This window comes from Aotus nancymaae, unplaced genomic scaffold (assembly GCF_030222135.1).
Source record: "Aotus nancymaae isolate 86718 unplaced genomic scaffold, 86718_ANA_hifiasm-v0.15.2.pri h1tg000057l, whole genome shotgun sequence".
Classification (NCBI taxonomy): Eukaryota; Metazoa; Chordata; class Mammalia; order Primates; family Aotidae; genus Aotus; species Aotus nancymaae.
In genome coordinates, this window is record NW_026988471.1 from 53,091,581 (window position 1) to 53,118,916 (window position 27,336).

The following is a 27,336-nucleotide window of genomic DNA, read 5'->3' on the forward strand; positions in this document are numbered from 1 at the left end:
CCTGGAATCAGCTCTTGTTTCAGAATCTAAAATAGATTTGAAATCCTGTGCTATTTGGGAATCGGGGCCTATTCATGCTAAACACATCTGCTGATAGCTGTTGAAATTCAAATAAATTCAAATAAAGTCCAAGTAATGCTCATATTACACTTACCAATTTCAAAATTTAAAAATACATGTATACAAAACCTACACCCCAGTTGCTGTCCCTACCTAAAACACAATGTGGAAAACCTTGATTTTCTGCCAGCCATAGCTGCTTTGAACCTGAGCTACAACATTTAATTCCTTTAAAAATGCCCCTTCCTTCCTACCTGAACTTTTCAACTGATATTCATTTTCAAACGTTTAAATACGAATTACATCAAATAGTTCTATATTTTGGTTTTGATCCTTTGACGGCCTTTAGTAGCTGCAATGAGGTCGTTGGACTACTAAAGTCATAAAGCCAGGATTGAAGAAATGCATTTTCCTTCTTGTCATCTCTCCATGTTTAGTAAATACCTTTTGTTTTTTAACTTAGGTGTGGTGATTAAAGAAACTTGGTCGATTTATTTATACACTATTCCATTCTGTAAAGTATTCAAGGTGTCTTTTAAAAGGCAAACACAGGACAGCAAATGAAGGGAACTTGCCTTTTTAAATTAAACCATGACTTTCTTATAGTGATCTACCCAATGTATAGAAAGAAGTAGAACTGGCTGGGCACAGTGACTGACACCTGTAGTCCCAGCACTTTGGAAGGCTGAGGCAGGAGGATCATTTGAGCCCAGGAGTTCAGAAACAGCCTGGGCAACAAAGTGAGATCCAGTCTCTAACGAAAAAAAAATTAGCTGGGAGTGGTGGCATGGACCTGGAGTCCCAGCTACTTGGGAGGCTGAGGTGGGAGAATGTTTGAGCCCAGGAGGTTGAGGCTGCAGTGAGCCGTGTTGGCACCACTGCACTCCAGTCTGGAGTAAGACCCTGTCTCAAAAACAAAACAAAACAAAACAAAATAGAAAAATTATTTTAAGGTTGTTAATTTTTCTTTTTTTCTTAATAATTAAAAATTTGAAAGGTATTTAAGTGACATAGTCATGTCATAACCTGAGAGTTTACAGTGTTATAAGTAGGTAGCACACTAAGCACATTATATGAATTACCTCCTAATTTAAACCTCATAATTACCTGACAAAGTTCTTCTCATCATTTCCATCTTACTTATGAATGTATCCATCCAAGGCTTACAAATAAGTAATTTGTCCAAGGTCACATACTGACCCAGGACTGAAACTGTACCTGTTATTCAAGTTATTAACTCTTTTTATTTTTATAATTATATGTAGAGACAGGGTCTCACTATGTTGCCCAGGCTGGTCTTGAACTCCTGGCCTTAAGTGATTCTCCCATGTTGGCCTCCCAAAGTGCTGGGATTATAGGCATGAGCCACTTTGTCCAGCCCCAGCTATTAACTCTTAATCTAAATGATCGTTTTTACATGAGAAACAGTAAAGGAGAAGGCAAGGGATGATAAAGAGGATATTGAAATAGGAATTGCATACAAGAAATAAATTCACAGTTAAAAGATGAAGACCTTTATCTAAATCCAGGCAAACCTTAAAAAGAATTGTGATAAGAATAAAGCATCAGGAAGGAGGAAGAGAAACTGATGACACTGATATCCCAGAATAAGGCTCTGTTTTCACTTTTGTGTTCTGGCCACTGACTGACCCGATCCAACCAGTCACTCATGAGTCAACCAGTGTGTCCTGTGGCCCCCTACCCAGAGGAGGACTCAGCACACTCGGACCATTTTCCATACCCCTATGATTTCATCCCAAATCAGTCAGTGGCAACCATTCTCTAGCCTGCTGTGCACCAAATTATCCATAAAAACCTTAGCCTCTTAGTTACTGGGAAGACTGATTGGAGTGTTAACTCCAGTCCTTCCACTTGGCAGCCTTGCATTAATAAAACTCTTTAACTGCAATACCACGACCTCAGTAAAGTGGTTTTGCCTGTGTCTGTCCCCCCGACTTTTTGTTGCTATTTCAAATAAGACTTCTTCTCTTTTTATTAAACTGGTACTTACCACAATAAAGAAATCCCCTAACTATGGTAAATTCACTATAAACCTAGTTACTTTGATAAACTCACATAGGCTAATAAACAGATTTCTTAGGATTTTAGACATGCAATGCTTTCAGCAAATAATCATCGTTTTATCTCACCCTTTAATGTATCATTCTATTGTCACAAAGTGAATCCAGTTGCCATTATTTGTATATTAGAAAGAGTGCTAGGCTGGAGAGGCAAGAAACTTGCATGTTACTTTCAGTTCCTCATCTGAAGAAGCCATTGATGAAGCACCTTCTCTTGCTTCATGGATCAAGCACCATGCTAGGCCCTTCATATCAGCCATCTTGCCCAAGGCTGAGAACAAGCCTACCAAGTATACAATTATTAAATATCAGCGTTGAGGAAACTGCAGTTTAGCAGATGTAGGCTGACCCTGTAGGTCCCAAGAAGCAATAAAAAATGGAACACTGAGGGGCCTAACTATGGTGGTCTGTGTATGAAAGGGTGTGGGTCTGTGGGTCTGTGGCTGTGGGCTCCTGTGACCTGGCAGATTTATCTCTACCCAGGAGCTGAATTGACCATAAACTTTGAGGAACCAGGGAGGGATCTCAGAGCTGAATCCACTCGTGTGCATCTGTATCTTGTGCATATGCTTTGCACTTCCTGTTTCTGGGTCATAGTAAGTCCAAGTGAAAGCAATCCTGAAGGTAGTCTATGTTATTTTCACCTGCCCTCCAACCCATCAGCCCTTTGAGGTTAAGTAATTTATCTCAGATCTTAGAAATAGCAAATGGTAGAGTAAATGGCTTCCTTCACAACCAGTGGTCTTTCCATTGTACCAATGATGTCCTCATCTGAATATAAGAGTCAGATGAGATGATCCAATTTTGACAGGCTGAGTGTTCTTGAATATGTATTATATAAATCTTGTCTTTTCTTCAAGATTGCAGATCTCTCAGACAGAGGATATACTTTCCCATCCTTGAGTTGCTCATATTGCTTTGCACATAAGAAGTACTCACTCAATAAATATTTGTTGATGCAGAATGAACGAACGAGGCCAAGACAACAGTCTTAATGCTTTTCCTACAAGACTTTCCATGCTAGAGTACAATTTCATATGGTAGCTCCTAAAAATCTCATTTCACATTTCAAATGTGGAATCTTCTATAAAGACTGCATTTGTCATGAGCCTTTTCACAAGAAGATGTTGGGTACCGGGTCAGCTTGTTTTCAAAGAATTGTGGTTAGGAAAGCAGGAAACTAGGAAGGATCAAGGTGAGAACAGTGGTAGGCAGGCTTTTCTCTAGCAAAGTTGTTTAGGTTATTTTTATCTTTGTGCTGCTGTTACAGCAACAATATGAGAAAAATGACTTTTCAAATTTAATAAACTAGAGTCTGTCCAAACCCAGTTTTGAACAAATGACAAACTATGACGCACATGCGTTAATGTTTCTGTTTGGGTATGCAATGGGAAACTAAGTCTTACATTCTCGTCTTTAAGCATACAATTTTTAAGTGCTTTCTTAGAAGATATAGTACAATACTAGTACATTAATTGAGTGTTCTTTGTTATGCCAAAAAGTTCCAAAGGAAGCCACACAGCCCCAGGAGGCATAGAATCTATAGATTTTGTAATTACTGTTTTTAAACTTAAAATCTCATCAAAGTCATTAGTTAACATTTCTAAACTTTTTTTTTTTTTTTTTGAGACAGAGTCTGGATCTGTTGCTTAGGCTGGAGTGCAGTAGCATGTTCTCGCCTCACTGCAACCTCTGCCTCCCAAGTTCAAGCAATTCTCCTGCCTCAGCCTCCCAAGTAGCTGAGATTACAGGTACCCACCCCCTCGCCTGGCTAATTTTTTTGTATTTTTTAGTAGAGACAGGATTTCACCATGTTGACCAGGCTGGTCTCAAACTCCTGACCTCAGGTGATCTGCCCGTCTCAGCCTCCCAAAGTGCTGGGATTACAGGCGTGAGCCACCACGCATGGCCGCATTTCTAAACTTTTTGTCTGAATAATTCCGAGCAGATATTCCAGCAATCTTCCTGCCCTCCACCTCATCCAGCCAAAGCTGAGAGAGAGGGAAGACCTATACCACCAATAGTTACAACCGTTATTTTTGAAATTAAAAACAGGAATGTGCACCATGCACGATGTCTCTCGTTTTGTCTCTTGAGCTTCTCAAAAACCACCATTGAGACTATAAAATTGTTCTTTAGGCTGGGCAAGATGGCTTGTGCCTGTTGTGTTAGTCTGTTTTCACTCTGCTGATAAAGACATGCCTGAGACTGGGCAATTTACAAAAGAAGGAAGTTTATAATGGACTTACAGTTCCACGTGACTGGGGAAGCCTCATAATTATGGTAGAAGGCAAGGAGGAGCAAGTCCCATCTTACATGGATGGCAGCAGGCAAATGAGTGCTTGGGCAGGAAAACTCCCCTTTATAATAGCCATCAGATCTCGTGAGACTTACCATCACAAGAACAGCGCAGGAAAGACTAGCCTCTATAATTCATTTGCCTCCCACCGTGTTCCTCAGGACACATGGGAATTATGGGAGTTACAATTCAAAACGAGATTTGGTTGGGGACACAGCCAAACCATATCAGCTGTAATCCCAGCACTTTGGGAGGCTGAGGTGGGAGGATTGCTTGAGCCCTGGAGTTTAAGACCAGCCTGGGCAACATGGTAAGATCTCCATTTCTACAAAATGTAATAAAAATTAGCCAAGTATGGTGGTGCACACCTGTGGTCCCAGCTAGTGGGAGGATCACTTGAGCCTGGAGGTCAAGGCTGCAGTAAGCCATGTTCATGCCACTGCACCCAGGCAGGGTAACAGAGCAAGACTCTGTCTCAAAAAAAAAAAAAAAAAAATTCTCTGAAACTAAAAGAAAAATCTGGGGAAATGAAACTTTTTTTTTTTGGTTACAAATCACTTAAGCTTGGAATGACAAAGATTTTAAGTAAGTTTTTATATAGGCCAGGCATGGTGGCTCACACCTGTAATCCCAGCACTTTGGGAGGCCGAGGCGAGTGGATCAACTGAGGTCGAGAGTTCAAGACCAGCCTGACCAACATGGAGAAACCCTGTCTCTACTAAAAATACAAAATATAACAGGGCATGGTGGTGCATGCCTGTAATCCCAGCTACTCGGGAGGCTGAAGCAGCAGAATCTCTTGAACTTGGGAGGCAGAGATTGCTTGAACCCGGGAGGCAGAGATTGCATGAGCTGAGATCCCGCCATTGCACTCCAGCCTGGGCAACAAGAGCAAAACTCAAAAAAAAAAAAAAAAAAAAAAAGTTTTTATATAAAAGAAAGCATAGGGGTAAAGCCATAGGGAATCAAACTTTTATGAGCCACAATATTTGCAAGAAGAGAAAACATTACATGAGCCATGAACAGTTTCTCCAACATGGATACAAAGGAGAATGATGTAATAGCAGCTGCAGTTTTGTGCTACCACATTAAAAAGTGCTGCTTTCAATATCATTTAACTAAACCAAGATATGCATTTCAAACTCACATAGCTCAAAATATTCAGTTCAACCTGAGATGGTTCTGAATTCTCTAGGCCATGTTTCAGGCTTCTGAATGTTATTTTTAAGTTCTATGTAAGGTAAGGTATAAAAGAAGAAAACAGAACCTCCTTGCCTCAGTAACTTTGGGTTTAATAAATTTACTAATAAAACTTATTTGGACCATAAGTTAAATGATCCATCGCTACTGGATGACCATATTGAGGCTGGTTTTCTGTATTTATTCAAGTTCGATTTCATGTAAACTCTTAAATTGTATGAATTCAACTATAATTTCTAAAGGAGCCAAACTAATATGAACCTAAATTTGAGTACACTTTTCCAGAAACAGCTGACTATTTAGATCTCATTATCTGTACTGTATCTCACTATCTTATTCTCAACCACAGGAAACTGAGGATTGGCTATTGACTATTTGAAATGGGCTATTTCATAGAGGTAAAAATCTCATCAGTATGTTTTCAACAGTCTTTAATTTTGAAAGAGAAATAGTACCTCTTGACTATTTCTAGCTTCTGGTATTAGGTCAGGAGAGAAAACATTTCTTTAAAACCTTTTCCATAAAATCAGGGAATAATTTAGGAATTGTTCTAGTATCTTTTGTAGATTTCTAGGGGAAATCTTCTAGTGTTTTATTTCAGCACCGCCTGGGAAGTGCTTCCCAAGGCTCTCACAGGGAAGAAACTGATAGAATCGAAGCTGATCCACACTGATAGCTAACAGTTTCCTTTCTAAGGAACATCAAGCATAGAGATGATTAAGCATTTTTATAGAATCTAACATATTAAGTGAATTACATATAGGTGAATTTGGAAAGTCAGCATGTATTGTTTCATAATGAACATCCAAGCCCTGCTTGATTTGCCTAATGGACTATTTGATAAGGGCAAAATACATTGTGATTTAATATAACTTCTAATTAATATAATTTCTATAGTTAATATTTAGTTAAAATGTAACATTAAGCATATCCCTAACTATATGTATGATAATAGTTTCCAAAGCAATTGCTATGGGTTTTATATTTACATGTATATATTATACATCTTTTTTTCTGGAAAAAATTGAAACTAGAACTTAAATAGCTGACATGTTTATCCTTTCTATCCTTGTTAGGAAAAATTCCTTTAAAAAGGTTACAATTATTACTGCCTCTGGTATACTCCTTATGCTTAATTTTCAGTCCTCTAATCTATCCTTTACCTTGATTTTTTATCCCAAAATACAACTCCATCCATGTCTTTACAGAAAAAGTAGAAATCCTTAGCAAGCTGTGCAAGAGCCTTCACCATCTGGCCATGGTCCCAACAGCATATTTTAGTTCATAAGAGTCTCTCACTCAAAATTTCTGGTGTCTCTATGTTGTTAGTTTAGGTATTTCAGACAGCATTCTCCTTTGTTCATTAAACATCCTATATACATTAGTCTGACAGTTGTCACTGTTGTAACATTTATTTGCACACTGGGGGGAAAATTACTCTTTGCATTACCATGATAGAGTTGCTAAACCCAATGAAAAGACTCAATACCATGGGTAGAATCTTCAATAGTATTTAACTCTGGATGTCACTACCTCCCAGCTAGAGAAACTGTCAATAAAATTTCAACATTTATTATGATGACTTTGACTTTGATCATGAAAGCCACATTTTATCTCTTTTGTGTTCAGATTTTTCTTACACACACACACACACACACACACACACACACGAAAAACTGTTTTTGTTTCCTTAGGGACTTTCTCAAACCCTTTCATAATCTTTTGTAAAATTTAAATTGGTATTTACTGGAGAAATTTGAAAATAAGCTGAGAAAAAAGGAAAGAATGACTGCCATTCTTATGTCATGGGGTAACCACTATTATCCCTTTGAGGCATATTTCCCAAATATTTTCCTGTCCGTATATTATTTTCTCACAAAAGTGGGGTCATATTCTACATCCTGTTTTGCAACTTGATTTTAAAAAACCTTAATACCATATTACAAGCCTCTTTATATATTAGTAAAAATTCATCTTCATAATTGCAATTATTTCCACATATGGAAATAACATATAAAAATTCCTGATAGACCTTTAAATTGCTTGAAATACTTTCCTGTTACATACAATGCTGTAATGACCATTCTTGAGGCAAAATCTTCCTACAACCTTGATTATTAGGATAGAATTTTAGGAGCAGAATCGCTGAATCAAAGTACATGCTCATTTTATTTGTTTATTTAATAAGGCAACATAGGCAAGATGTACAAAAATTCAAAAGGAACAATGGGAGATTCAGTGGCAAATAACTCTCCCTCCTTCCTTTTCCCTCCTGGGAAACAGCTACGTTTAATAGTTTCCATTTATTTTTCCAGAGATATTTATTGCATTTATACACACACACACACCCCAATCCCTTAATATCTCTATTAATAAATTAGTCAAATGATTTCAATAATGAAATTTGTTTTATAGTTTCACATGCTAATCATAGGCACAAAGCTTTCTATAATTAGGCAACATTCATTATTTCAGTTCTATAGTTCTTCATTTAGATTTTACCTTTATGAAATAATACATTAGTCGTCATCTACCATGGTATTTTTATCTTCATTGGACACCTTAAAAACATTTTATTGGCCGGGCGCGGTGGCTCACACCTGTAATCCCAGCACTTTGGGAGGCCGAGGCGGGCGGATCACGAGGTCAAGAAATCGAGACCATCCTCACCATGATGAAACCCCGTCTCTACTAAAAATACAAAAAAAATTAGCCGGATGTGGTGGCACGTGCCTGTAGTCCCAGCTACTCGGGAGGCTGAGGCAGAAGAATCGCTTGAACCCAGGAGGCGGAGGTTGCAGTGAGCCGAGATTGCGCCACTGCACTCCAGCCTGGAGACAGAGCAAGACTCCATCTCAAAAAAACAAACATTATAGGAAGTTTCAAATGTACCCAAAAATAGAATAATACAAGGAACCCCCAAGTCTCCAACTACTATGCACATTTTAAGTCCTTTAATTAAAGAGCAATGCCAAGTTTTTCTCTATGAAAAGTTTTTAGTGACTTTTACTCCTCTATCCAATGTATGAGATTTACCCTATCTTCATTTTGTTGTGTTGAATTTTATAGCTGCTGACGCCAATGTTATACGTGTATCTTTTTTAGCAAGAATAACTTGGTGGTAGGAATAGAAAATGATAGAAAAAGTAAAGTATGGTAACGTGTTGTACTGTGACAATAGATTTCATCTGGCATGGTAATGCCAATTAACTTGGCATTGTTTTCTGGTTCAGTGAGTTTGGAATAATTATGAGAATACATTCAGAGTCTGTGGGGAAAACTGCTAGGCTTGATTAGCAATGCCTATAATTGGAAAAGTAGAGAATTGTTGGCTTTGATGATATACATAGTTTGCTGATTCTGCTTTAGCTTATAGGCGTAACGGCATACATTTTTTTAAAAACCATTCTATTGCTTAGTAGTTGTAAAAATCAGTTTGGTTTATTTAAAAGTTTCATAATGAAACATACCTCTTTACCTATAGGTTTCCATTGCCAGATATTATATTGACAACTTTTCTTAAAAATAATTTGCTTTTTTGAAAGGAACTAAATAATGTCAGTATAGGTAAAGAAGGTGCTGCTATACCATCATTAGGGAAACACGTGCTGAGGTCGTGTTCTTAGAAACAAGGAAGAATGACATTTGTCTAGTCACAGAGCTCGGTGGCTCCATGCAGGGCCGTGAATTTGTTGACATCTGTGATGTGGTGTATAGTCATAGAACAGAGAAGCTAACTGACCCATGATAAGTTAAACCCCAAATCTTACCACTTTTAATGCCACGTTTAAATTTTCTAAGCTAATCAACCACAACAAAGGTATATTTAAAAACTAATATAAAGTATATCAAGAATTTAAGAATTGCTGTTTTGTGAACCTGTGGAACGGTAGATCTGGAAGACATCATGGAGATCATTTAGACCAGGAGCTTGCAAACTACAGCCAGTGGGCCATATGCAGCCCACTGCTTGTTTTTGTAAATCAAGTTGTACTGGAATACTGCCAGGCTTATTTGTTTACATATTGTCTGTGGCTGCTTGTGCACAGTTGAGTAAATGCAACAAGGCTATATGGACCACAAGCCTAACACACTTACTGAGGCTATATGAACCACAAAGCCTAACACATTTGCTATCTGGCCCTTTATTGAAAAAGTTTGCCAACTCCTGATTTTAACCGACTTTTCATTTTAGAGTTATGAAAATTAGAAATCAGAGGTTGTGTAACTTGTTTGGGATAATTCTATCACCAGAGGGAACAGCCAACAGAATTCCCAGAACCCCCAATGGCAGGATCCAGAGCTGCAGTCTCAAGATTTCTGTAAGATAGAGAGCATTTTCACATCTTCTGGAAGTCGTACTCTACCTTGTCAGCAAGGCTCCTCTACCTCCCTCCCCACTTTACACGCTTACTGAAGTGAAGACAAAATGAATACATGGATGGAAACTCTTCTATACTCAGAGAACACTTCTCACATTCCTTCATCATTCCATTTATTATGCAGAATTGTAATTATTTGCCTTTCCCACTAGAATATGAACACACTGGGGACAGGGACCATGCCACCTTTGTCTTTGTAGCCCAGACGCTTAGCACAGATTACAGAATAGATACCTATTACCTATTTGTAAATGGTTAGCCTTTGCCACCTTATCTTCTTCCGTGACCATCTTAAGATAAACTTCAACTACAATGAAGATAAATGTAAGTCATGGTTTGTAATTTTCATCATTCCTAACCAAGACCCACCACTGAGACCCAACAACAGAAGACATCCAGAGCCAAACACCATGACAGCAAGGACACAAATCTGTTTTCTTCATTGCACCTACTAAAGAATGCCACCAAGCCTCCAAGGCAATCTTGATCTGCATTCCTGGCAAACAGACAAGAACCTGATGTAGGTCAGGGATAATAAGAGTGAAGAAGAGAGAGAGAAAAAAAATTATTAAAATCAAGAGGACGTCATGGTTGATTGACAGTCCAGGGGAGGCTGAATGTCTGTGACTGCCCAGATGCTGCCAAGTTTCAGAATGCAGCAGGAAGAGCACATTGGGTAAGGGAGGTGTGGGTAGGCAGGGGGCATAAGGGTGGAGGCAGATAGGGAACAAGGGGGGAGATTCAGTAGGTAATGGTATATGAAGCTGCAGCTTTCATACTAAATGCGGGTCCAGATGAAGTCATTCAGAGAGCAGATCAAGATTAAGAGAACTCAAAATTAAGCCTAGTGATCACTAAAAGGATTGAATAAAGTAAAAAGGAACTCCCACTTAGAAGGATTAATTACAGATACAGGAGGGAAGCGAAAGGGTAGTGTCCCAAAAGCCTTGGGCAGAGAAAAGGAGAAATGTCAAGTAAGATGGCAACACAATATATGCTTTTCATTTAGCAGTTTGGAGGTCTGTGACAACCTTCTGGAGAGCCGTTTTAGTGGAGGGGTGGGCTTGGATCCCTGATTCAATGGGTTGAAGAGTTAGTGAGAAGTTGGGAAAAAACATTGAGTATATTTTACTCTTAAGAAACTTAATTGATAGGAAGGAAGAGAAATGAGATGATAACTGGAAGGTAGGTTTATATTCTACTGAGTGGTTAGCATCATTGATTTGTGAATTCTTTGAAGAGAATCTACCAGGTGTCAGAATCATAGAGGGAAGGTGTATAAAAGCCAGGCATGAAAGAAAACATCACCAAGAAGGAGAGGAATTGATCTCTATGAGGCTAGGTCTTTTCACTTATAAATGGAAACAATAATGCCTTCCTCAGGGAGAAGTTGGAGGTTTAAATAACCTAATTTAAAACATTTTGAAAATAGCAAAGCACTATTCAAAACTAGATTATTCTGTGTATTATCAACTCCAGATGATTACCTTGACTCAGTACCTGATTAGTCTCAATCTTAGAGTCCAGTTATGATTAACCTTGTCATTGCAGCTCAGAAGCCAGAGATCAATTTCCTTTATCTGACAATGGGATATATTCTGATGCCTTGGATGCCAGATAATTCTTATCTACTTAATTCAGTTATCAAATTAAGTACCGTGTTTAAAGCAAATCAGTGGTGCTGCCACAGTGCACATGCACAGTCAGTGGATGTTATAGGGGATGTCTCTGTCAGTAGACTAAGGGGTGCAAGTTACTAGCCTACAGGACGATGCCCAGGACAGGTGAAGATGGGCTGATGTTGGTGGCTAGACCAGACTTCAGTCGAGTAAGACTTCCCAACTTGTTAGAATTATAGTAGCAAAGATATCATGTGGCAGAAATCACGACAGCTGAGTCTGGTGAAACCCTTTTGCTCAATTTTTTGTGATGTAGAAATTCATTCTAGGCTCTGGTATTATGAAGTAAAATTCAAAAGCCAAAACCAAAACCTTATACTTGTAAAGGAGGGTGCTACAACTCTTTGTGAGAGAACTAGGAAGGAGGTCTTGATTATGGGACCATTTTCTACGGAATTAAATATAGGCTGTAGCAACATAGATCGTAGATGATTATGAAAAATGCTTTACCAAGTTTCACTTTTTTTCATTACACAAATTCAATTTGTTTGAACAAGATTTTAAAAATAGCAATTATACCGTACCAGCTAATTATTTATTTTTAGAATGAATGAGTTATAACAGAAGCAAGCAACACAATTAGCAAGCAGCATTACTGTTTATTTTCATTTTTTCATGTGTACACTTACTTATTTATATCCTGTGTTCTTCCACAAAGAAGCTAAAGTGACTGTTGCTATTCATTTCATATGTTGTTATTAATAATTCATTACCCAGGAGACACCAGTTCTCTTGGTAGTGAAATAAATGTTAATTTAAGTATTTTTTGCCTCAAACATTTCACTCAAAAGTAATTAAAATCTCTCATGAAGTAACAACAGAAGAATATACAAGTTCTCCAAATCCTTCAAAGAATAAAAATATTATCTACTTCTATTATCTGTTGGGGTTAGGAATTGGGGACTTTAAATAAAATAACTCAAACAACAAATGACCACTAAATCCCACCATCACGGACGATGGGAAACTAAAATCAGCTTTAACTCTTTCAGACAATTTCCAACCTCCCATCCACTCCTCATTTGTGTCCTTGCCCTTCTCCACACTTTGTTTGGCTCTGCTCTGAGCAGATGGCCCTTGTGGTCAAATGTCAAGATCCTGAAAGTAATTCTGACCTGGAACACAGTTCTGCTGGATTTGATCTTAGTTCAGGTCACATGCTTTTCCCCATCTATTCCTATGAATGTTTAAGAAAAAGCACCAAATACTTATGCACTTCCTTATTAATAGAACAAAAACATTTGTCTTGCTCTTACATGGTTAGATAACTACATGAAACCACTCACTCTCGGGGAAATCACTAGAAACAAAGATTTAATGGATAAAAACACCAGTCTAGTGACAATCTTTTCTGATGGAAATTGCTTAGAAGTTTTTTTCTTAAATATGAAAGTAGAGCTGTGTGACTTATAATTAAATGCTGATTATCCTCTGTATGGATATATTCACAGGTAGCTATGTGTATACTTGTATATGCACAGGAAAGGTGTGAAAGAATACACCTTTAAAGAGTGGCCGTATCTAAGAGTGTGATTGGGAGATGAGAAAGGAGAGCTTTCACTTCCTGCTTCCTATATGTATATCCTGTCTGAAGTTTTACAGTGATCAAATAGTTTAATAATTAATAATTCATTATTTAAATAATAATTTAAATAAAAATAATTATTTCTAACATTCGCAAATTAAAGATGATAGCATGGTTGATTTAAAATCTTTTCTATATTTTGCATAGTGGTGTTTTGAATACAGAGATTTATGACACATTTTGGGCTTTATCCTACTGTACAAATGATTGAAAATAAAAAGATGAAACTTATCCCAATTATCATACATATGCAATTCCTGTTAGATATGAATATCTTGCCTCAAGATTTTGATTGAAGAGTTCTAATTTAGTCCTACCTCTGTGACTAGGATTATAACCTTTTAATATTGTTACCAAGATCTTATACAAATCACCCATTTAACAAGCAACTCATGGAACACCTTGTCAGCCACTGGGCTGAGCTTGGAGGGTTGTATGAGCTAGCTTTTATTGCATGCTTACCATGCCCAGGGCTGTGTATAGTGCTTTACATGTATTAACTCCTTTCATCTTCCCAACACTTCTGTAAGGTAGAAATATTATTTAACCCATTTTATTCAGATGAAGACACCAATTCATAGAATCCCAGAGGTCTGGCTCTGACTCAACAGCCCATGGTTTTAAACCATGATTTCATAGTGCCTTCTGGATCATAAAGTAGATGTAATCTAGTAGGAGAAGTTTTACAAATTTAAGGATATTTTAACAATTGGAAAAACTTGAATTTCTAACAATAGGAAGTTGATTAAGTATAGTGGACTCTACCCATACAGTGAAAGACCTAAGAAGCACTTAAAATGATGATGTAGAATGTAGATACTTATCCACTAACATTAAAAAACTACATTTGGCCTGGGGTGGTAGCTCACACCTGTAATCTCAGCACTTTGGGAGGCCAAGGCCAGCAGATTACCTGAGGTCAGGAGTTCAAGACCAGCCTGGCCAACATGGCAAAACCCCATCTCTACTAAAAATACAAAAATTAACTGGGTGTTGTGGCAGGCACCTGTAATCCCAGCTACTCTCAAAGCTGATGCAGGAGAATTGTTTGAACCCAGGAGGCGGAGGCTGCAGTAAGCTGAAATCATGCCACCACACTCCAGCCTGAGCAACAACTATCTTTACATTAAGTGGAAAAGATTATAACAGTTCTTATAATGTGATTTAAACTTTGTAAAAGAAAGTCATATAATTAAAAGCCAAAGCCAGATTCATAAAAAGCATCTACATGTTTGTAGTCCAAAGCAGGCTCCATAAACAATTCACGTCAGAATACTGGGGAGCACTTCACTTGTCTCCTCAACATACAGCCCCAGGCATCCACCACCAGTCAATCCGAGGTAGCCCTCAAGAAAATTCTCTTTGCCTTTGGAGCATTTGCTGCCCACAATTCCACTGCTAGAATCTATTCATCTAGTATTTCTTATTGGTCTCATTCTTATCTCATTTCATTCTCCTGTGTAAACTCCATATCTCTCCTTTTTGTACACTCTTCTTGTCACTCAGTTGTACCCTGGATCCTGGTGTGCTACTTCTGTTTCTGCTCTCTTCCACATCATCACCTTTTCCTTTTTTATCCCATCATTCCCATAAGCACACAAATGTGCTCTTATGGCTACAATTATTTTTTAAAGGTTTTCTCTAGATCTAGATCATCTCCAGCACTTTATAGCACATCTCCTTGATAAAGCTATGTTGACTGTTTCTACTTTCTCACCCGCCTATTTTTTCTCTTCATTCTCTCCCAGCAGGCTTTGCTTTCTGTCTCTCCATTGTAACCAGGCTCAGCTAGTCTCCTTGACTTCCAACTTTCCAAATCCAGTGATCAGTTCTCTTGCCTGCGTTACTCAAACATTCAGCAGCCCATGAGACTGTTGAGACTCCCTTCTTGAAATAATTTCTTTGCCGAGTATCTTAGTTTCTTCATGCAGCTGTAACAGAATACTGTAGACTGGGTAATTTATAAATAGCATAAATTTATGCTCATAGGTCTGGAGGCTGGGAGGTTCAAGATCAAGGCACTAGCAGATTCAGTGTCTGGTGACAGCTCCTCTCTGCTTCAAAGATTTTGCCTTCTAGCTTCGCCCTCACATGGTAGAAGGGGCTGATAAGCTCCTTTGGGCCCTTTTTTATAAGGGCACTGTTCCTATTTATGAGGGCTCCACCCTCATGACCTAATCATCTCCTAAAGGCCCTATCTCTTAATACCAACACATTAGGAATTAGATTTCAGCATACAAATTTTGGGAGGACACAAACATTCAGACCATAGCACTGGGTTTCTAGGACACCACAGTCTCCTGGCTTTCCTTCTGCCTCACTCACTGCATCTTCTCAGCCTATTCTGCTGGATGCTCCTCTTGCTGACCACTTCTCTTCTGTTCCCATTTATTCCCAGGTATTGCCATCTAGCCCTGTGGCATTAAATGTCAACTATAGGCCAATCAGTTCCCAATTTATAATTCCAGTTTCAATCTCTCCCCTAAATTCCATTAACTTGGGTGTCTAAAAAGCATCTCATGCTTACCGTGTCCAAAACAGAACACTCAGTTTCCACCCTGTGGCTGAGACTGCTAGCTGCCCTCCAGTAACCATCCTCTCCTTCTATTGTAATACACATGATTTTACTGGGCACATAGCCACTCAGAATAAAGTCTACACTGACAACATTTCAGTCTCTTTTGTAGCTGAGTTTCTGGTCAATGAGATGTGATCAGAAGTATCGTGTAGCAGCTGCTAGAAAAACTTTTAACATACTGTAAATATACATCTTTTTCCTCCTCTTTGCCTTTCTTCCATCCTGCTGCCTGGAATACAGATGTGATAGTTGCAACTTTTGCATCCGTCTTTGGTGATGAGAATGGAGGACAACATCCTAGAAACAGGGGAGTGGTGATTCAGAAAGGTTTCTGAAGGTATGGAGTTGTCATACCTGCTCTGGACTGCCCACCTTCAGGCTTCCTTTATATGATAAAGGAATACAGATGCTCTTCAATTTATGATAGGGTTATGTACCAATAAACCCATTGCAAGTTGAAAATATTGTAAGTCAGAAATGCATTTAATACACCTAACCTACTGAACATCATAGCTTAGCCTAGCCTACCTTAAATGTCCTCAGGGCCAGGCACAGTGGCTTACACCTATAATTCCAGCACTTTGGGAGGCCAAGATGGGAGGGTTTCTTGAGCCCAGGCATTCAAGACCAACCCTACAGTTGGGCTAAACTATTTGGCAACACACCACACTGTAGAGTAGCCATTGTTTACCCTTGTGATCTGGGAGTTGTGGTTTGCTGCTGCTGCCCAGCATTGTGAGAGAGCATCGTAATGCATATTGCTAGCCTGGAGGAAGATCAAAATTCAACATTCAAAGATTTCTACTAAATGCTTATCACTTTAGCACCACCAGAAAGTCAAAAAATTGTGAGTTAGAATGGTTTAATTCAAGGACTCTGTAAACTACCTTGTTCAAACCACTATTACTATGCTTCAAAGCTGAATCTAATCCTAACTAACACAGTCATCTCTTATCTATCAGAGAACAATCCTCTTTTCACATACCAGGCAACTGAAAATATAAAAGTAGTAGAAAAGATGATCTGTTTTTACACTACTTTGCTCTACAGATAACTTTTCTAGAATATAATTGTACTGAATAATGATTTATACTTCCATTTTCTCAGGTTTTAAATGAATTCTAATAAAAATCCATTTATGCTATTTAGATTATACTCCTATCTAAATGGATTTTTCCTCATCTGACATTTTGCGCTGGTTTAAGCACTTTCAGAGACAGGCCTAAAACCAAATACAACCTTCTCGATACTTGAAATCATATCCAAATGTGAGTTTTTCTCAGGCTATAATATCTAGAATTTTTTAAGTTTAAAAAGTAATGTTTATACCATATATGATACAAGCTCCATAAGTATTTGTGAATGAATGACTGAGTAAATTAATAGTATACTATCACCTAATCATTTAACTATATAAAATTACCCTGGTGATTTAAAAACCTGTTTCCCAATTTTTTTGGATACACTTCTCACTAAAGGTGAGTCCATTTGTGCTGCTATAACAAAATACCTTAGACTGGGTAATTAATAAATAAAGAAACGTATTTCCCACAGTTCTGGAGGTGTGGCTGTCCAAGATCAAAGTGCTGGCAGGCTCAATGTCTGATAATGGCCTGATCTCTTCTTTCAAGATGGCACCTTGTACACTGTTTCCTTCAGAGGGTGCTAACTCTATGTCCTCATGGCAGAAGAGATGGAAGGAATCGAAGGAACAGACTTACCCCTTCAAGCCCTTTTTATAAGTGGCTAATCCCATCCATAAGGGCTCCCCCTCATGACTTAATCACCCCCTAAATGCCTTACCTCTTAATCCTATCACACTGGCAATTACATTTAAACATATGAAATTTGGAGGATACATTCACATCACAGTAGGTGGGATTTAATTTCCCTCCCCTTGTATATGGGCCAGCCTTAGTGATTGACTTGGAACTGACAGAATGTGGTAGAGGTGACACTGAATGTCTTCCAAGACTAGTTTAGAGCAGGCAGTACAGCTTCTGCCTGGCTCTATTGGACATGCCTTTGGATCCCTGTGACAACACACACAGAAGAAGTCTGGCTCCTCTGAAGCTGCGATGCTGGAGAGGCCATGCAGGGGTGGAGGGAGACAACTGAGGAGCCTGAGCTGTTGCAGATCCCAGCTGACTGAGTTTTCCCAGCATCACCTGCCAGACTTGTAAGTGATTCCAGTTATTCCAGTCCTCAGCCTCAGAGCTGCTCTTGGCAAGTAGGGGAGAGATGTGCTTTCCCTGCTGAGCCCTGACCAAATTGCAGACTTGTAAGTAGGATAAACAGTGTTTGATACCTCTAGATGTGAGGATAATTTGAACAGCACCCATAGTAATGGGAATCTTCCTTAATCAGCATATTGACTCTATGAGCTGCTTCCTGGATTGTCCTGGAGAACAGTCTGACCCTTTTGCTCATTTCCTTTGGGCTAACTCCCTCTGTGGAAAAGGGGCATTCTTGCACTTGCCTACCAGTCCTGTCTCCACAGTTTAGAGAGGGCTTTGTTCCCTTTCCTCTATCCAGGGAAAATATCAGACCTGTTGCCTTCCAAAATGGAAACAAAATCACCTGTTTCAAAGCAAACTGCCTTAAGATGCAGTTTGTGAAGACAGTACAATTAAGTGATAGGCTTTCCCTTTTCTTTACCCTGGAAACAGAAACAGACTCAATGGAATGTGTTTCAGCATAATGGAGGTGACGAAGGAGTAGCCTCTGCATAGGAACAAAGCAACTAAAAAGAAAATTATAGCCGCATTAACCTGTCTACGGTAGTAATTTTTTAAATGAAAAGCAGTGGGTGGTGTAGTTTTTAAAAAGGTGGGCCACATTACCATTTCTTCAGTGCTTCCTGTAGAGGAGGGTACTATCATTACATATATTCTCTAGGCCAAGGTTCACCCAGGCTAGAGAAAGAACAATCTAATATAATTCTGTCTCATTAGTGCACTTCCCTCAAAAGGAAAACTATTTTATAAATGGTTGATATGTTTGCCAAATACAGAGCCTACTATAAATGATGCATGGTATTCTAGTTTATAAATTGATCTCCTATGAAATAAGGTGCTTCTTCCCCTAAACTTGATCATGCCACAGAAGGTTATTAGGATCAGTTCCTAAGCCACTGAAGAGCTTTGGCAACTCCACCGATGTAGCAGTGCCTTGAAGGAGTCTACAGGAAGCTGCTAACTAGATTTTTTCTTTCTGTGATGTAAGTTTAGCATAGCAGGAAATAGTGTGTAATTAGAAGAGGTTCCCAGAGGTTGAGGCCTTATCTGGATGATTGCCAAGTCTGAACAGCACTTTCTAGACCCAATCTCAGGGAGTCCAGTTTCTTTACAGCAGGGCCCACCTACTGGCTTTAGTTTCATGGTTGTAACTTCTGCAACCCCAGACTTTTAGTTCTACTCAAAGGCAAATATATCAGTCTGGTAAGTTTGGGTTTGTATCCCAAGATAGAGCCACCCCATCATCTAAAAGTCATTTGGAAAACTAAAGAATGACGGCTATCAACTATATAAGTAGCTTTCAATTCAAAAGAGGTAGGTGTAATATAATTAAGTTAAATTATATTTTGATTCTGGTAGCTGATATTATTTGATCATTTCATTAATGGTGTCAGCAAGACTGAGCACACCTTAGAGTCTAATTACATGTCCCTCAACCTCTTCCATGACATATTTCTCTCCTCTCCCTTTCAGCCTCGCATCCTTCCTTCATCTCCTTTGTCACTGCCCACCAGAGAGGTAACTTGGTTATATTGATGATATCCTCTTATTTGTCAAAAATTCACCAAGCAGTTAATAACTTAGATTTATGTATGAAAAGTACAGCAGATTGAAGTCAACCAACAGGCCCACACTATTTAAATTTTTTGTTACTAGGGTGACAATTCTACACCCAATTTTAGTTTTCAAAATCCAGGCAGAAACATCTTTATTGGGATTTAGCAATGACTTTGTTTTACAACCTGCAGAAATTATTAGGAAGATACATATTCTTCCCTCACCTTCTATTTTGTTCTCTATTTTTGTAAGAAAAAAAGAAATAAGCTGTCATAGTTTCATGAGCACAAAAAGGAAAACATTTTTTATCATCACCTCTGTCTACATAAGACTGAATTTGTGAGCATTTAACACATTCATACCGAAAAAATATTGAAAATATTGTAATATAAAAGTACCATTTTCAGGCAACCACCTACAAACTGAAACATTACTAAGGCATTCTTACGTGCCATCATGAGCCTGCCTATGAACTGCTCATGTATGAGAATCTTAAAAAAAAAAATCCTAGGAGGTTCGAAAGATAACCCTTTCCATAATGATGAGACACGTCCATAAAGAGGGGCTTCACTATTTTTGATTCTTATCCAGTATTTCATGGCATTCTGAGCCCTCATCTTCAGGGTCAGCTACATGGCGTGCAATATGCTCAGCACAGCCAGTCTCTAATACGCAGCGAACAGTCGTCTTTCCATTAAAATGTAATTTTTGCTTCTGCTTTTCCATCTAGCACATATGTTCTAGTGGTCCTTGTGTCGTTGGCCTCCTTCCAGCCCCCTTAGCTCTATTCTTTCAATTCAATTGTGCACAAATCAAACCAGGGCCGTCAGGGCGACGCATTACGAATTTTGCTTTGAGGCCGTGGGCACCCCTCTCTGCGCAGAGGTCTGAGCCAGTGGGTGCCCGGCCGACGTCACCCCACGATCGATGCCACCTGAAGCTGCCCGGGCGAGGCTGTGGCTGCCTGGCTTAGTCCCGGAGTCCATGGCCATGGAGACTGCTGCCCTGACATGATTTTTATGACCATAGAACATTGCATGCCTCCCTTTAAGGGAAAAGGTATCTAGTGAAGTCGGCTGTAAAGCAAAACTCCTTAAATAAATCTCTTTCCCACCCCCACTATTTCTATTATAAAATCAAAGAAACAGTATCAGCAAGGGGGGACAAAACACAGCTTTTTATGTTTGCACCTCACTTTGTTCCCAGCAGGATTGAAAGTGATTTTTAAGGATATGTAAAACAAGAGAGTGGACATTTAAAAGTGAAAAGGGATGAAAACAAGGGTGGGGACATAAAATAGAGCCAGGAACAAGGCTTAAGTGATGTCTAAAATAATGACCTCTGCTATGAGTGGGCCACAGTTTGGCACTAAATTATCTAGTAGTTCTCTATCAGCTAATGGCATCCCCCAACCCCAACTCAATTTGTCTATGAGCATTTCTGTGGGGAGGTGGAGAGGTCAGGGTGAGGGTGAAAATGTAGGCATGTCCAGTCAGCTCATTTTTCATTTGGCTTCATGTAGGAAACAATTTTCACATAGCTGGAAGAGAGAACATCCTGGACTGTGTGTCCTTAAAGAAATCTTCCTCAAATATTGCTCTTTAGAGACAAAGGTGCTCGTAAATATTGGAAGCCATCGAATTCAAAATCTAGGCAGGTTTGCCCTGCCAGAAACAGAAACCTTAAAGATGTACACAGCTGCTTGCTCTCCTCTCCTTCACAGGCAGACAGCTCAAAAGATGATCTATTCTTGCTGTCTCGGATTCTTCACTTCCCCCTCACTCTAAAACCATGCAAATCTAGCTGCCACTCCCACCACTTCACTGAAGCTGAGCTTGCTGAGGTCCCCAAAGCACTTTTCAGTTATTTTACCTGGGTCCCAACAGCATTTGAACGTTCACTGCTCTCTTTTTAAAATACCTTGTACCTTGGGTTCTCCTAACAGCACACATTAGTGGCCATCATCTCCCTCTTCTCTGCTCATTTCTTCACGTCCTCTGTTGCCTTCTCCTTCTGCACCTGACCCTTCAGTGTTGGTGTTCCTTGGGATGCTGTTCCAGTGCTGAGAACCCTTTATTAGAAAAGATTCACAAAAGTATGGCCACCATACAGACCAGCAAAAAATCTTTCTAATGCTTCTGAATCCTAGAGTTGTAGGGAACCAGCCCCCACATCACCTGTGGGCACCCCGAGTTCAGTGGCAACAAAGGATTGAGAAAAAGACAGATTAAGAATAAAAGTGGGACCACGGGGCCATCACTTATTACTGGAGGCAATGAAGGCCCTGAGCTCTGATCTCTCACACTATTTGTTGGTTACAATCACTTTGATCTTTAGGCTGGGGGTAGAGTGATGGTGGAGTGAATCAGTGAGCCGGAACTGAATCAGTGAGCCGGAACTGGTGTGTCATTCTAAAGACTGATAACAGTGGCAGTTTGGGAGTTTCACAAAACAAGAACATGTGGTTGTCTTTAACCTATTGTCTGTGTGAAGCTGGTAGAATTCGGGCCTTACAAGAAGCCTACAAGTCTGGTTACATCTTAGTGCTACGAAGGGGTTTTACGTCCTTGAGCACAATGTTTATGGTAACATAGCCTAGGTCACCCTGCACCAGAACATGAGGCATGGAAAGGCCTTCCTCCCTAGAGGCCTCCTGTGGCATTCCGCAGTTTATTGTTCCTGATTTCTTTTATACATATAACCAGTTTATGTGGGCACACTGTAAACCCTTCCTCCATTGCTGCTTCCCCCAACACAGAGTGAAGAATTTCATGAAGCTCTGGTTAACTGAATAATGGCTGCGGCAGACACAGTATATCGACTCGGTCAGCCTCTATTCCAGACTCCCTCTGAGGTCTTTCAGTGTACTGCAGACACTGGAGAGCTAGGAGCTACATTTCCTGACTGCTTTGCGCCAAGGGTTTCAAATGCGATTTAGTCATTATTAATCAGAGGTGCTCCTGTGAAATTTGAATTTAGAACCGAGTTCAGTGGAGGGAGAGGCAGCAGTTCCTGAGGCATCCATTTAGCTGGTGTGAGGATCTAGCCAATGTGGCTCTGGGGTCAAGAATTCTGGTGGTGCCTTCCTTTATGGAACATACTTTTTTCCCATAGGGTAGTATGTTCATAAATGCAATATTTTTAGTGGCAGCCTCCTGATTCCCCTAAAAGGCCTATCAGGAAAAAATGTCAGAGGCTTGAAATTGGATCATAGATATTAGGAGTGTCTTTCGGGAAAATTCTGGTAGAAACTTTAGGAATTTTCTAATTCTATAGGGGTGTACACTGGTGACTTCCTATTAACTATGCTATTTTACAACTCTGTAAGGTAGAAATTTATTTGCAGCAAACTATAGAAATACAAATAGTTCTGTTTTTTACTTTTTAGTTTTATTTGGATGTAGAAGAGACTGGATTTCATTTTTTTGCCCTGGCTAGTCTCAAACTCCTGGGCTCAAGCAATCCTCCTGCCTTGGACTCCCCAAGTGCTGGAATTACCAGCATGACCAGCCACAAATAATTCTTTATCCATAGCAAAACAAATTTTTTTTAGGTAGATATAAAATTGATTTTTGCCCTCAAGGAAAGAGAATCCCAAACATTATTTTTTATTGCCCTAAAGCTACATTGTCTAATATGAAAGCTACTAGTCATGTGGTTACTGAACTCTTATAATGTGGCAAGTTTGAATTGAGATGTCTTGTAAGTGTAAAATATATGCCAGATTTCAAAGACTTAATATGAAAAAGTATGTAAAAATTTCTCATTAATTTTATGTATTATTTATATTGATTACATCTTGAAATAATTCTATCTTGGATAGCGTGGATTAAATAAGATATATTATTAAAATTAATGTTAACTATTTTTTACTTCTTAAAATGTGACTCCTTGAAAATTTAAATTACAGATGAGGCTTGCATTATGGTTCTGTCAGATGGTCCTGTCCTATAGAATTTTAGCCAGTTGATTTCCACTGATTGTGTGTGTCTCTGAATTCTCCTTTGAACTGTTACAGCTTCCTCATTAATTAATGTATTAAATAAAATCTTTGTGACATGTCATTTTATACTTGCATGAGAATCACAGTTTTAACATTTATACTTTAGCAGTCAGTTCTCCTAATATCCTATATTAAATTCCATTCTAAAATAGCTAAGGTGGTTTTAGTTACCTGTTACTGCACCCTGAGTATACCCTGACATTAGCTTAAAATTGAACACTTACTATTTTCCAGATACTGTGTTAAACACTTTACACAGATTACTTTATTTAATCTTCAGAACAACTCTGCGAGGTAGGCAGTACCCTCCTCATTTTACAGATGAGGCACTGAGAGTTAACAAAACTTGTCTAAGATAACCAGGAAGTAGTAGCGGGACTCACACCTAAGCATACTGATTTTAAAGTTGACTTCCATCCATCACCACTGCCAGCACCTATTCTGTTCCACTAAAAACAGAAAGAAGGGAATATCTGTCACTCTGTTGACCTAGAAGCTGCAGTGCGGCAGGGAAGTTGCAGGTTATAGTCATCCCCTCACTTGTTCTGCCTTCTCTGCTCCCAGGCCCTTTGATTCAATTAGCTGGTTCTCAGAATCTTGGGCATAGCTCAAGCATGAGTGGCTCTTTCAGACTCTCACCCAACTCAGGAGGTTGAATGATGGGCCATTTTCCACTGCAAGCTGAGAAGCACCTCTGCCAAGACCAAAAGGTCTTACTGGTGGAGGTGCATTAGAACTATGTGACTCTGAGGGTCACAGAGGTTGCTAGACAGGCTGTCTACCATCTTTGGCAAAGGCAGAGAATAATTACACTGTAATAACAGTTATTAATGGCCAGATGTTACATTAAGTGATTTACATACATTCTCTCTAATCCTTTCAGTAGCTCAGTGGGTAAGTAGTAGTATCATCATTTTAAAAATGAGGAATCTGGGTCTTAGGTTAATTATGGATGCTCTAGGATTCCCTGGATAATCATTGAACTCACTAGTCATGGGCTATATATCTAACATATATTTCAGACATTTAAACATTTGACAATAAAGGAGTCTACAGTATCATTTGCCCACATGTAACTGAATAAGGAAACGTGTTAAAGAAAGAATAGCAAAAAATTTATATATTATCCTTCCATTATTAATGCTAGTTTAAAAGCTTGAAATTGACAGGCAACTCAATATTTTCCAACATGCATCACATTAGCTTTTAATTCATTAGCTGTCTTTTTTCTACTGTCTCCTTTCTTGCTATGGTCTACATTTTATATTCGTGCTGCAGAGACATCTGAAAGGATTATGCCACCCCACTTTAGTCCCAGGAAATAGAAATACTATGAATTATTGATAGTGTTAGCTTTCTAGTGCTTTAATTTCACCTCTGTTTCAGACAAGGGTATTAAATGGAATTTTTTGTATCACTCGAGAGCTTACTACGTAGGAAACACTAACTGACTTGAATTATAGAAAAGACAGTCCTATGTTGATTTCCATTTCTACAGAGGATGAATTCTCCATACATTCCACTCCCCTATAGTTTTGCTTAGTGTTAGGTTAATAGGGCAGTTTTCAAATGGAGCTCCTCAGAACCCATGGGATTCCCCAGAGGTGCCTGCAGTACAACTGGAAAAGCAAGAGGGCTGGGTGGGATGATATGTGCACGTGCACAAACACATGAGTGCACACAGATGCCCCCAGCCATTCCCTTGCTTCAGAAAAGAACTTCACTAGTCTACTGTAAGCAATAAGCTTTTTTGTGAGATTATGTTGGAAGAAAGGATTCTTCTCTTTAAAAAGCTTGAGGCTGGGTGTGGTGGCTGACACCTGTAATTGCAACTCTTGGGAGGCTGAGGTAGGAGAACTGCTTAAGGTCAGGAGTTTGAGAGCAGCCTGAGCAAGATAGTGAGACCCCATCTCTACAAAAAATAAAATAATTAGGCAGGTGTGGTGGCACACATTTATAGTCCCAGCTACTCTGGGGCTGAGGCAGACGGATCCTGTGAGCCCAGGAGGTTGAGGCCAGAGTGAGTCATGATTACAACACTGCATTCCAGCCTGGGTGACAGAGTAAGACCCTGTCTCTTTAAAAAAAAAAAAAAAAAAAAAAAAAAGAAGAGTAAAAATATCCTAAGTTAATACAATAAATACAATAGTAGATGTTTGCACATCTTTGAGATACTAGGAAAAAATGTCTAAGGATTTTTATACTATCTATATACTTGAACATATACAGCTGTACACTGGACTTGACAGAAGCAGACAGCATGTTTTATGACTGGGCTTGCAGGATGGACTTGGCCTTCCTGTGGTATTGTAAGAATTACCCTGAATTCTAGGTGAAGCCAGTTACCATGTATATTTATATAATGAATCAACTCACAAGCACAAAAAATGCAGTAACACTGGGGCTGGCACAGATAAATGAACCAATTGCACAAGTAAACTTGGTTCACTTTCTCCTATTTGGGTCATTGGGTCCCTGAGTCCATAGGCCTCCAATGTCCTTTAAGAGAAGGAATATAGTCATTGTTTGTGTTCTTCAGAAGGGACTACCATGAGTAAAATATTTTATCAGTTTCTGTAATAAGAGCAAACATTTCTCCAACTTGCCAATAGTATTTTAAAAAGTGAGGGTTTTGTGTGAGATAAAATGAAAGAGTTTAAAAGTAGCACTCAGGGTTCCTTTCTGTATGTGGATGATATAGGTGCCTAGAAATTGCCCTCCTCCCCTGCATGGAAGCTGTAGACCTGGAGAAGACAGGCAGATGACAAAGACTCATTCATTCAATATACATGTATCTATTTGGGGTGGGGTGGTGAGTCTTTACTTAAGTTTTATTTTTAATTGACAGTACCCACTATCACCAGGCATCATGCTAGGTGTTGGGAATCTAATAATATGACTGATCCTGCCACCCTTTTTTTTTTTTGTGGGACAGAGTCTCAATCTGTCACTGCAACCTCCACCTCCCAGGTTCAAGCAATTCTCATACCTCAGCCTCCCAAGTAGCTGGGATTACAGGCACCCACCCCCATGCCTGGCTAATTTTTGTATTTTTAGTAGAGACAGAGTTTCACCATGTTGCGCAGGCTGATCTCGAATTCCTGGCCTCAAGTGATCTGCCCGCCTCCACTTCCCAGAGTGCTAGGATTACAGCATGAGCCATGGTGCCCAGCCTGATCCTGCCACCTTCTTAGAATTTGCATTCTAATGTGGAGGATGCATATAATAAACATATGTTTATTATATATGTTTGTCACGATGCACACAACAGAATAGGAATGGGGCCCTTTTAACATGGGGCAGTCAAAGAGGGGCCCCTAGGACAGCAAAATCTAAGTGCATTTTAGAAGGCCACAGCTGGCCTCTGCTGGTTTCCAAAGCAATAAATGTGTGGCACTTACTGCATTTGATGGCTAAATATGTGCCATCTGTACTAAATAATTATAATGCTGTGGAAACCCTGAGGGGACCAATTATTGGTCTGTATAGGAACAAAATATGTGGCACAGTTAATTTATTACACAAATAGATTTTTCCTTGGTCATTTAACATTTATCAGCACTGTGTTTTATTTATTTTTTTAATGCAAAGGTGGCCTGAAGGATAATTAAAAGTAATACATGCAAGATCACTGTCCTTTGCCATTCCATAAAAAATTGTCTTCAACACTGTTTA

General features: G+C 39.1%; 1 protein-coding gene across 3 annotated transcripts in view; it reads left to right on the forward strand.

Moving 5' to 3' along the window:
• The window catches only part of ACYP2 (acylphosphatase 2), a 191,564-nt gene that overhangs the window by 156,482 nt on the left and 7,746 nt on the right, over positions 1-27,336 (forward strand). Inside the window, exon 4 of one of the 3 annotated variants that reach the window (XM_064364092.1) lies at positions 19,575-19,619. The exons of 1 other annotated variant lie outside the window; for it this stretch is intronic. In XM_064364092.1, coding sequence (XP_064220162.1) covers positions 19,575-19,619 — 45 coding nt within the window. Of the gene's footprint in view, positions 1-3,774; positions 3,909-19,574; positions 19,620-27,336 lie in introns of those variants that run through there. One more of the 3 variants, XM_064364093.1, reaches the window with a different exon arrangement.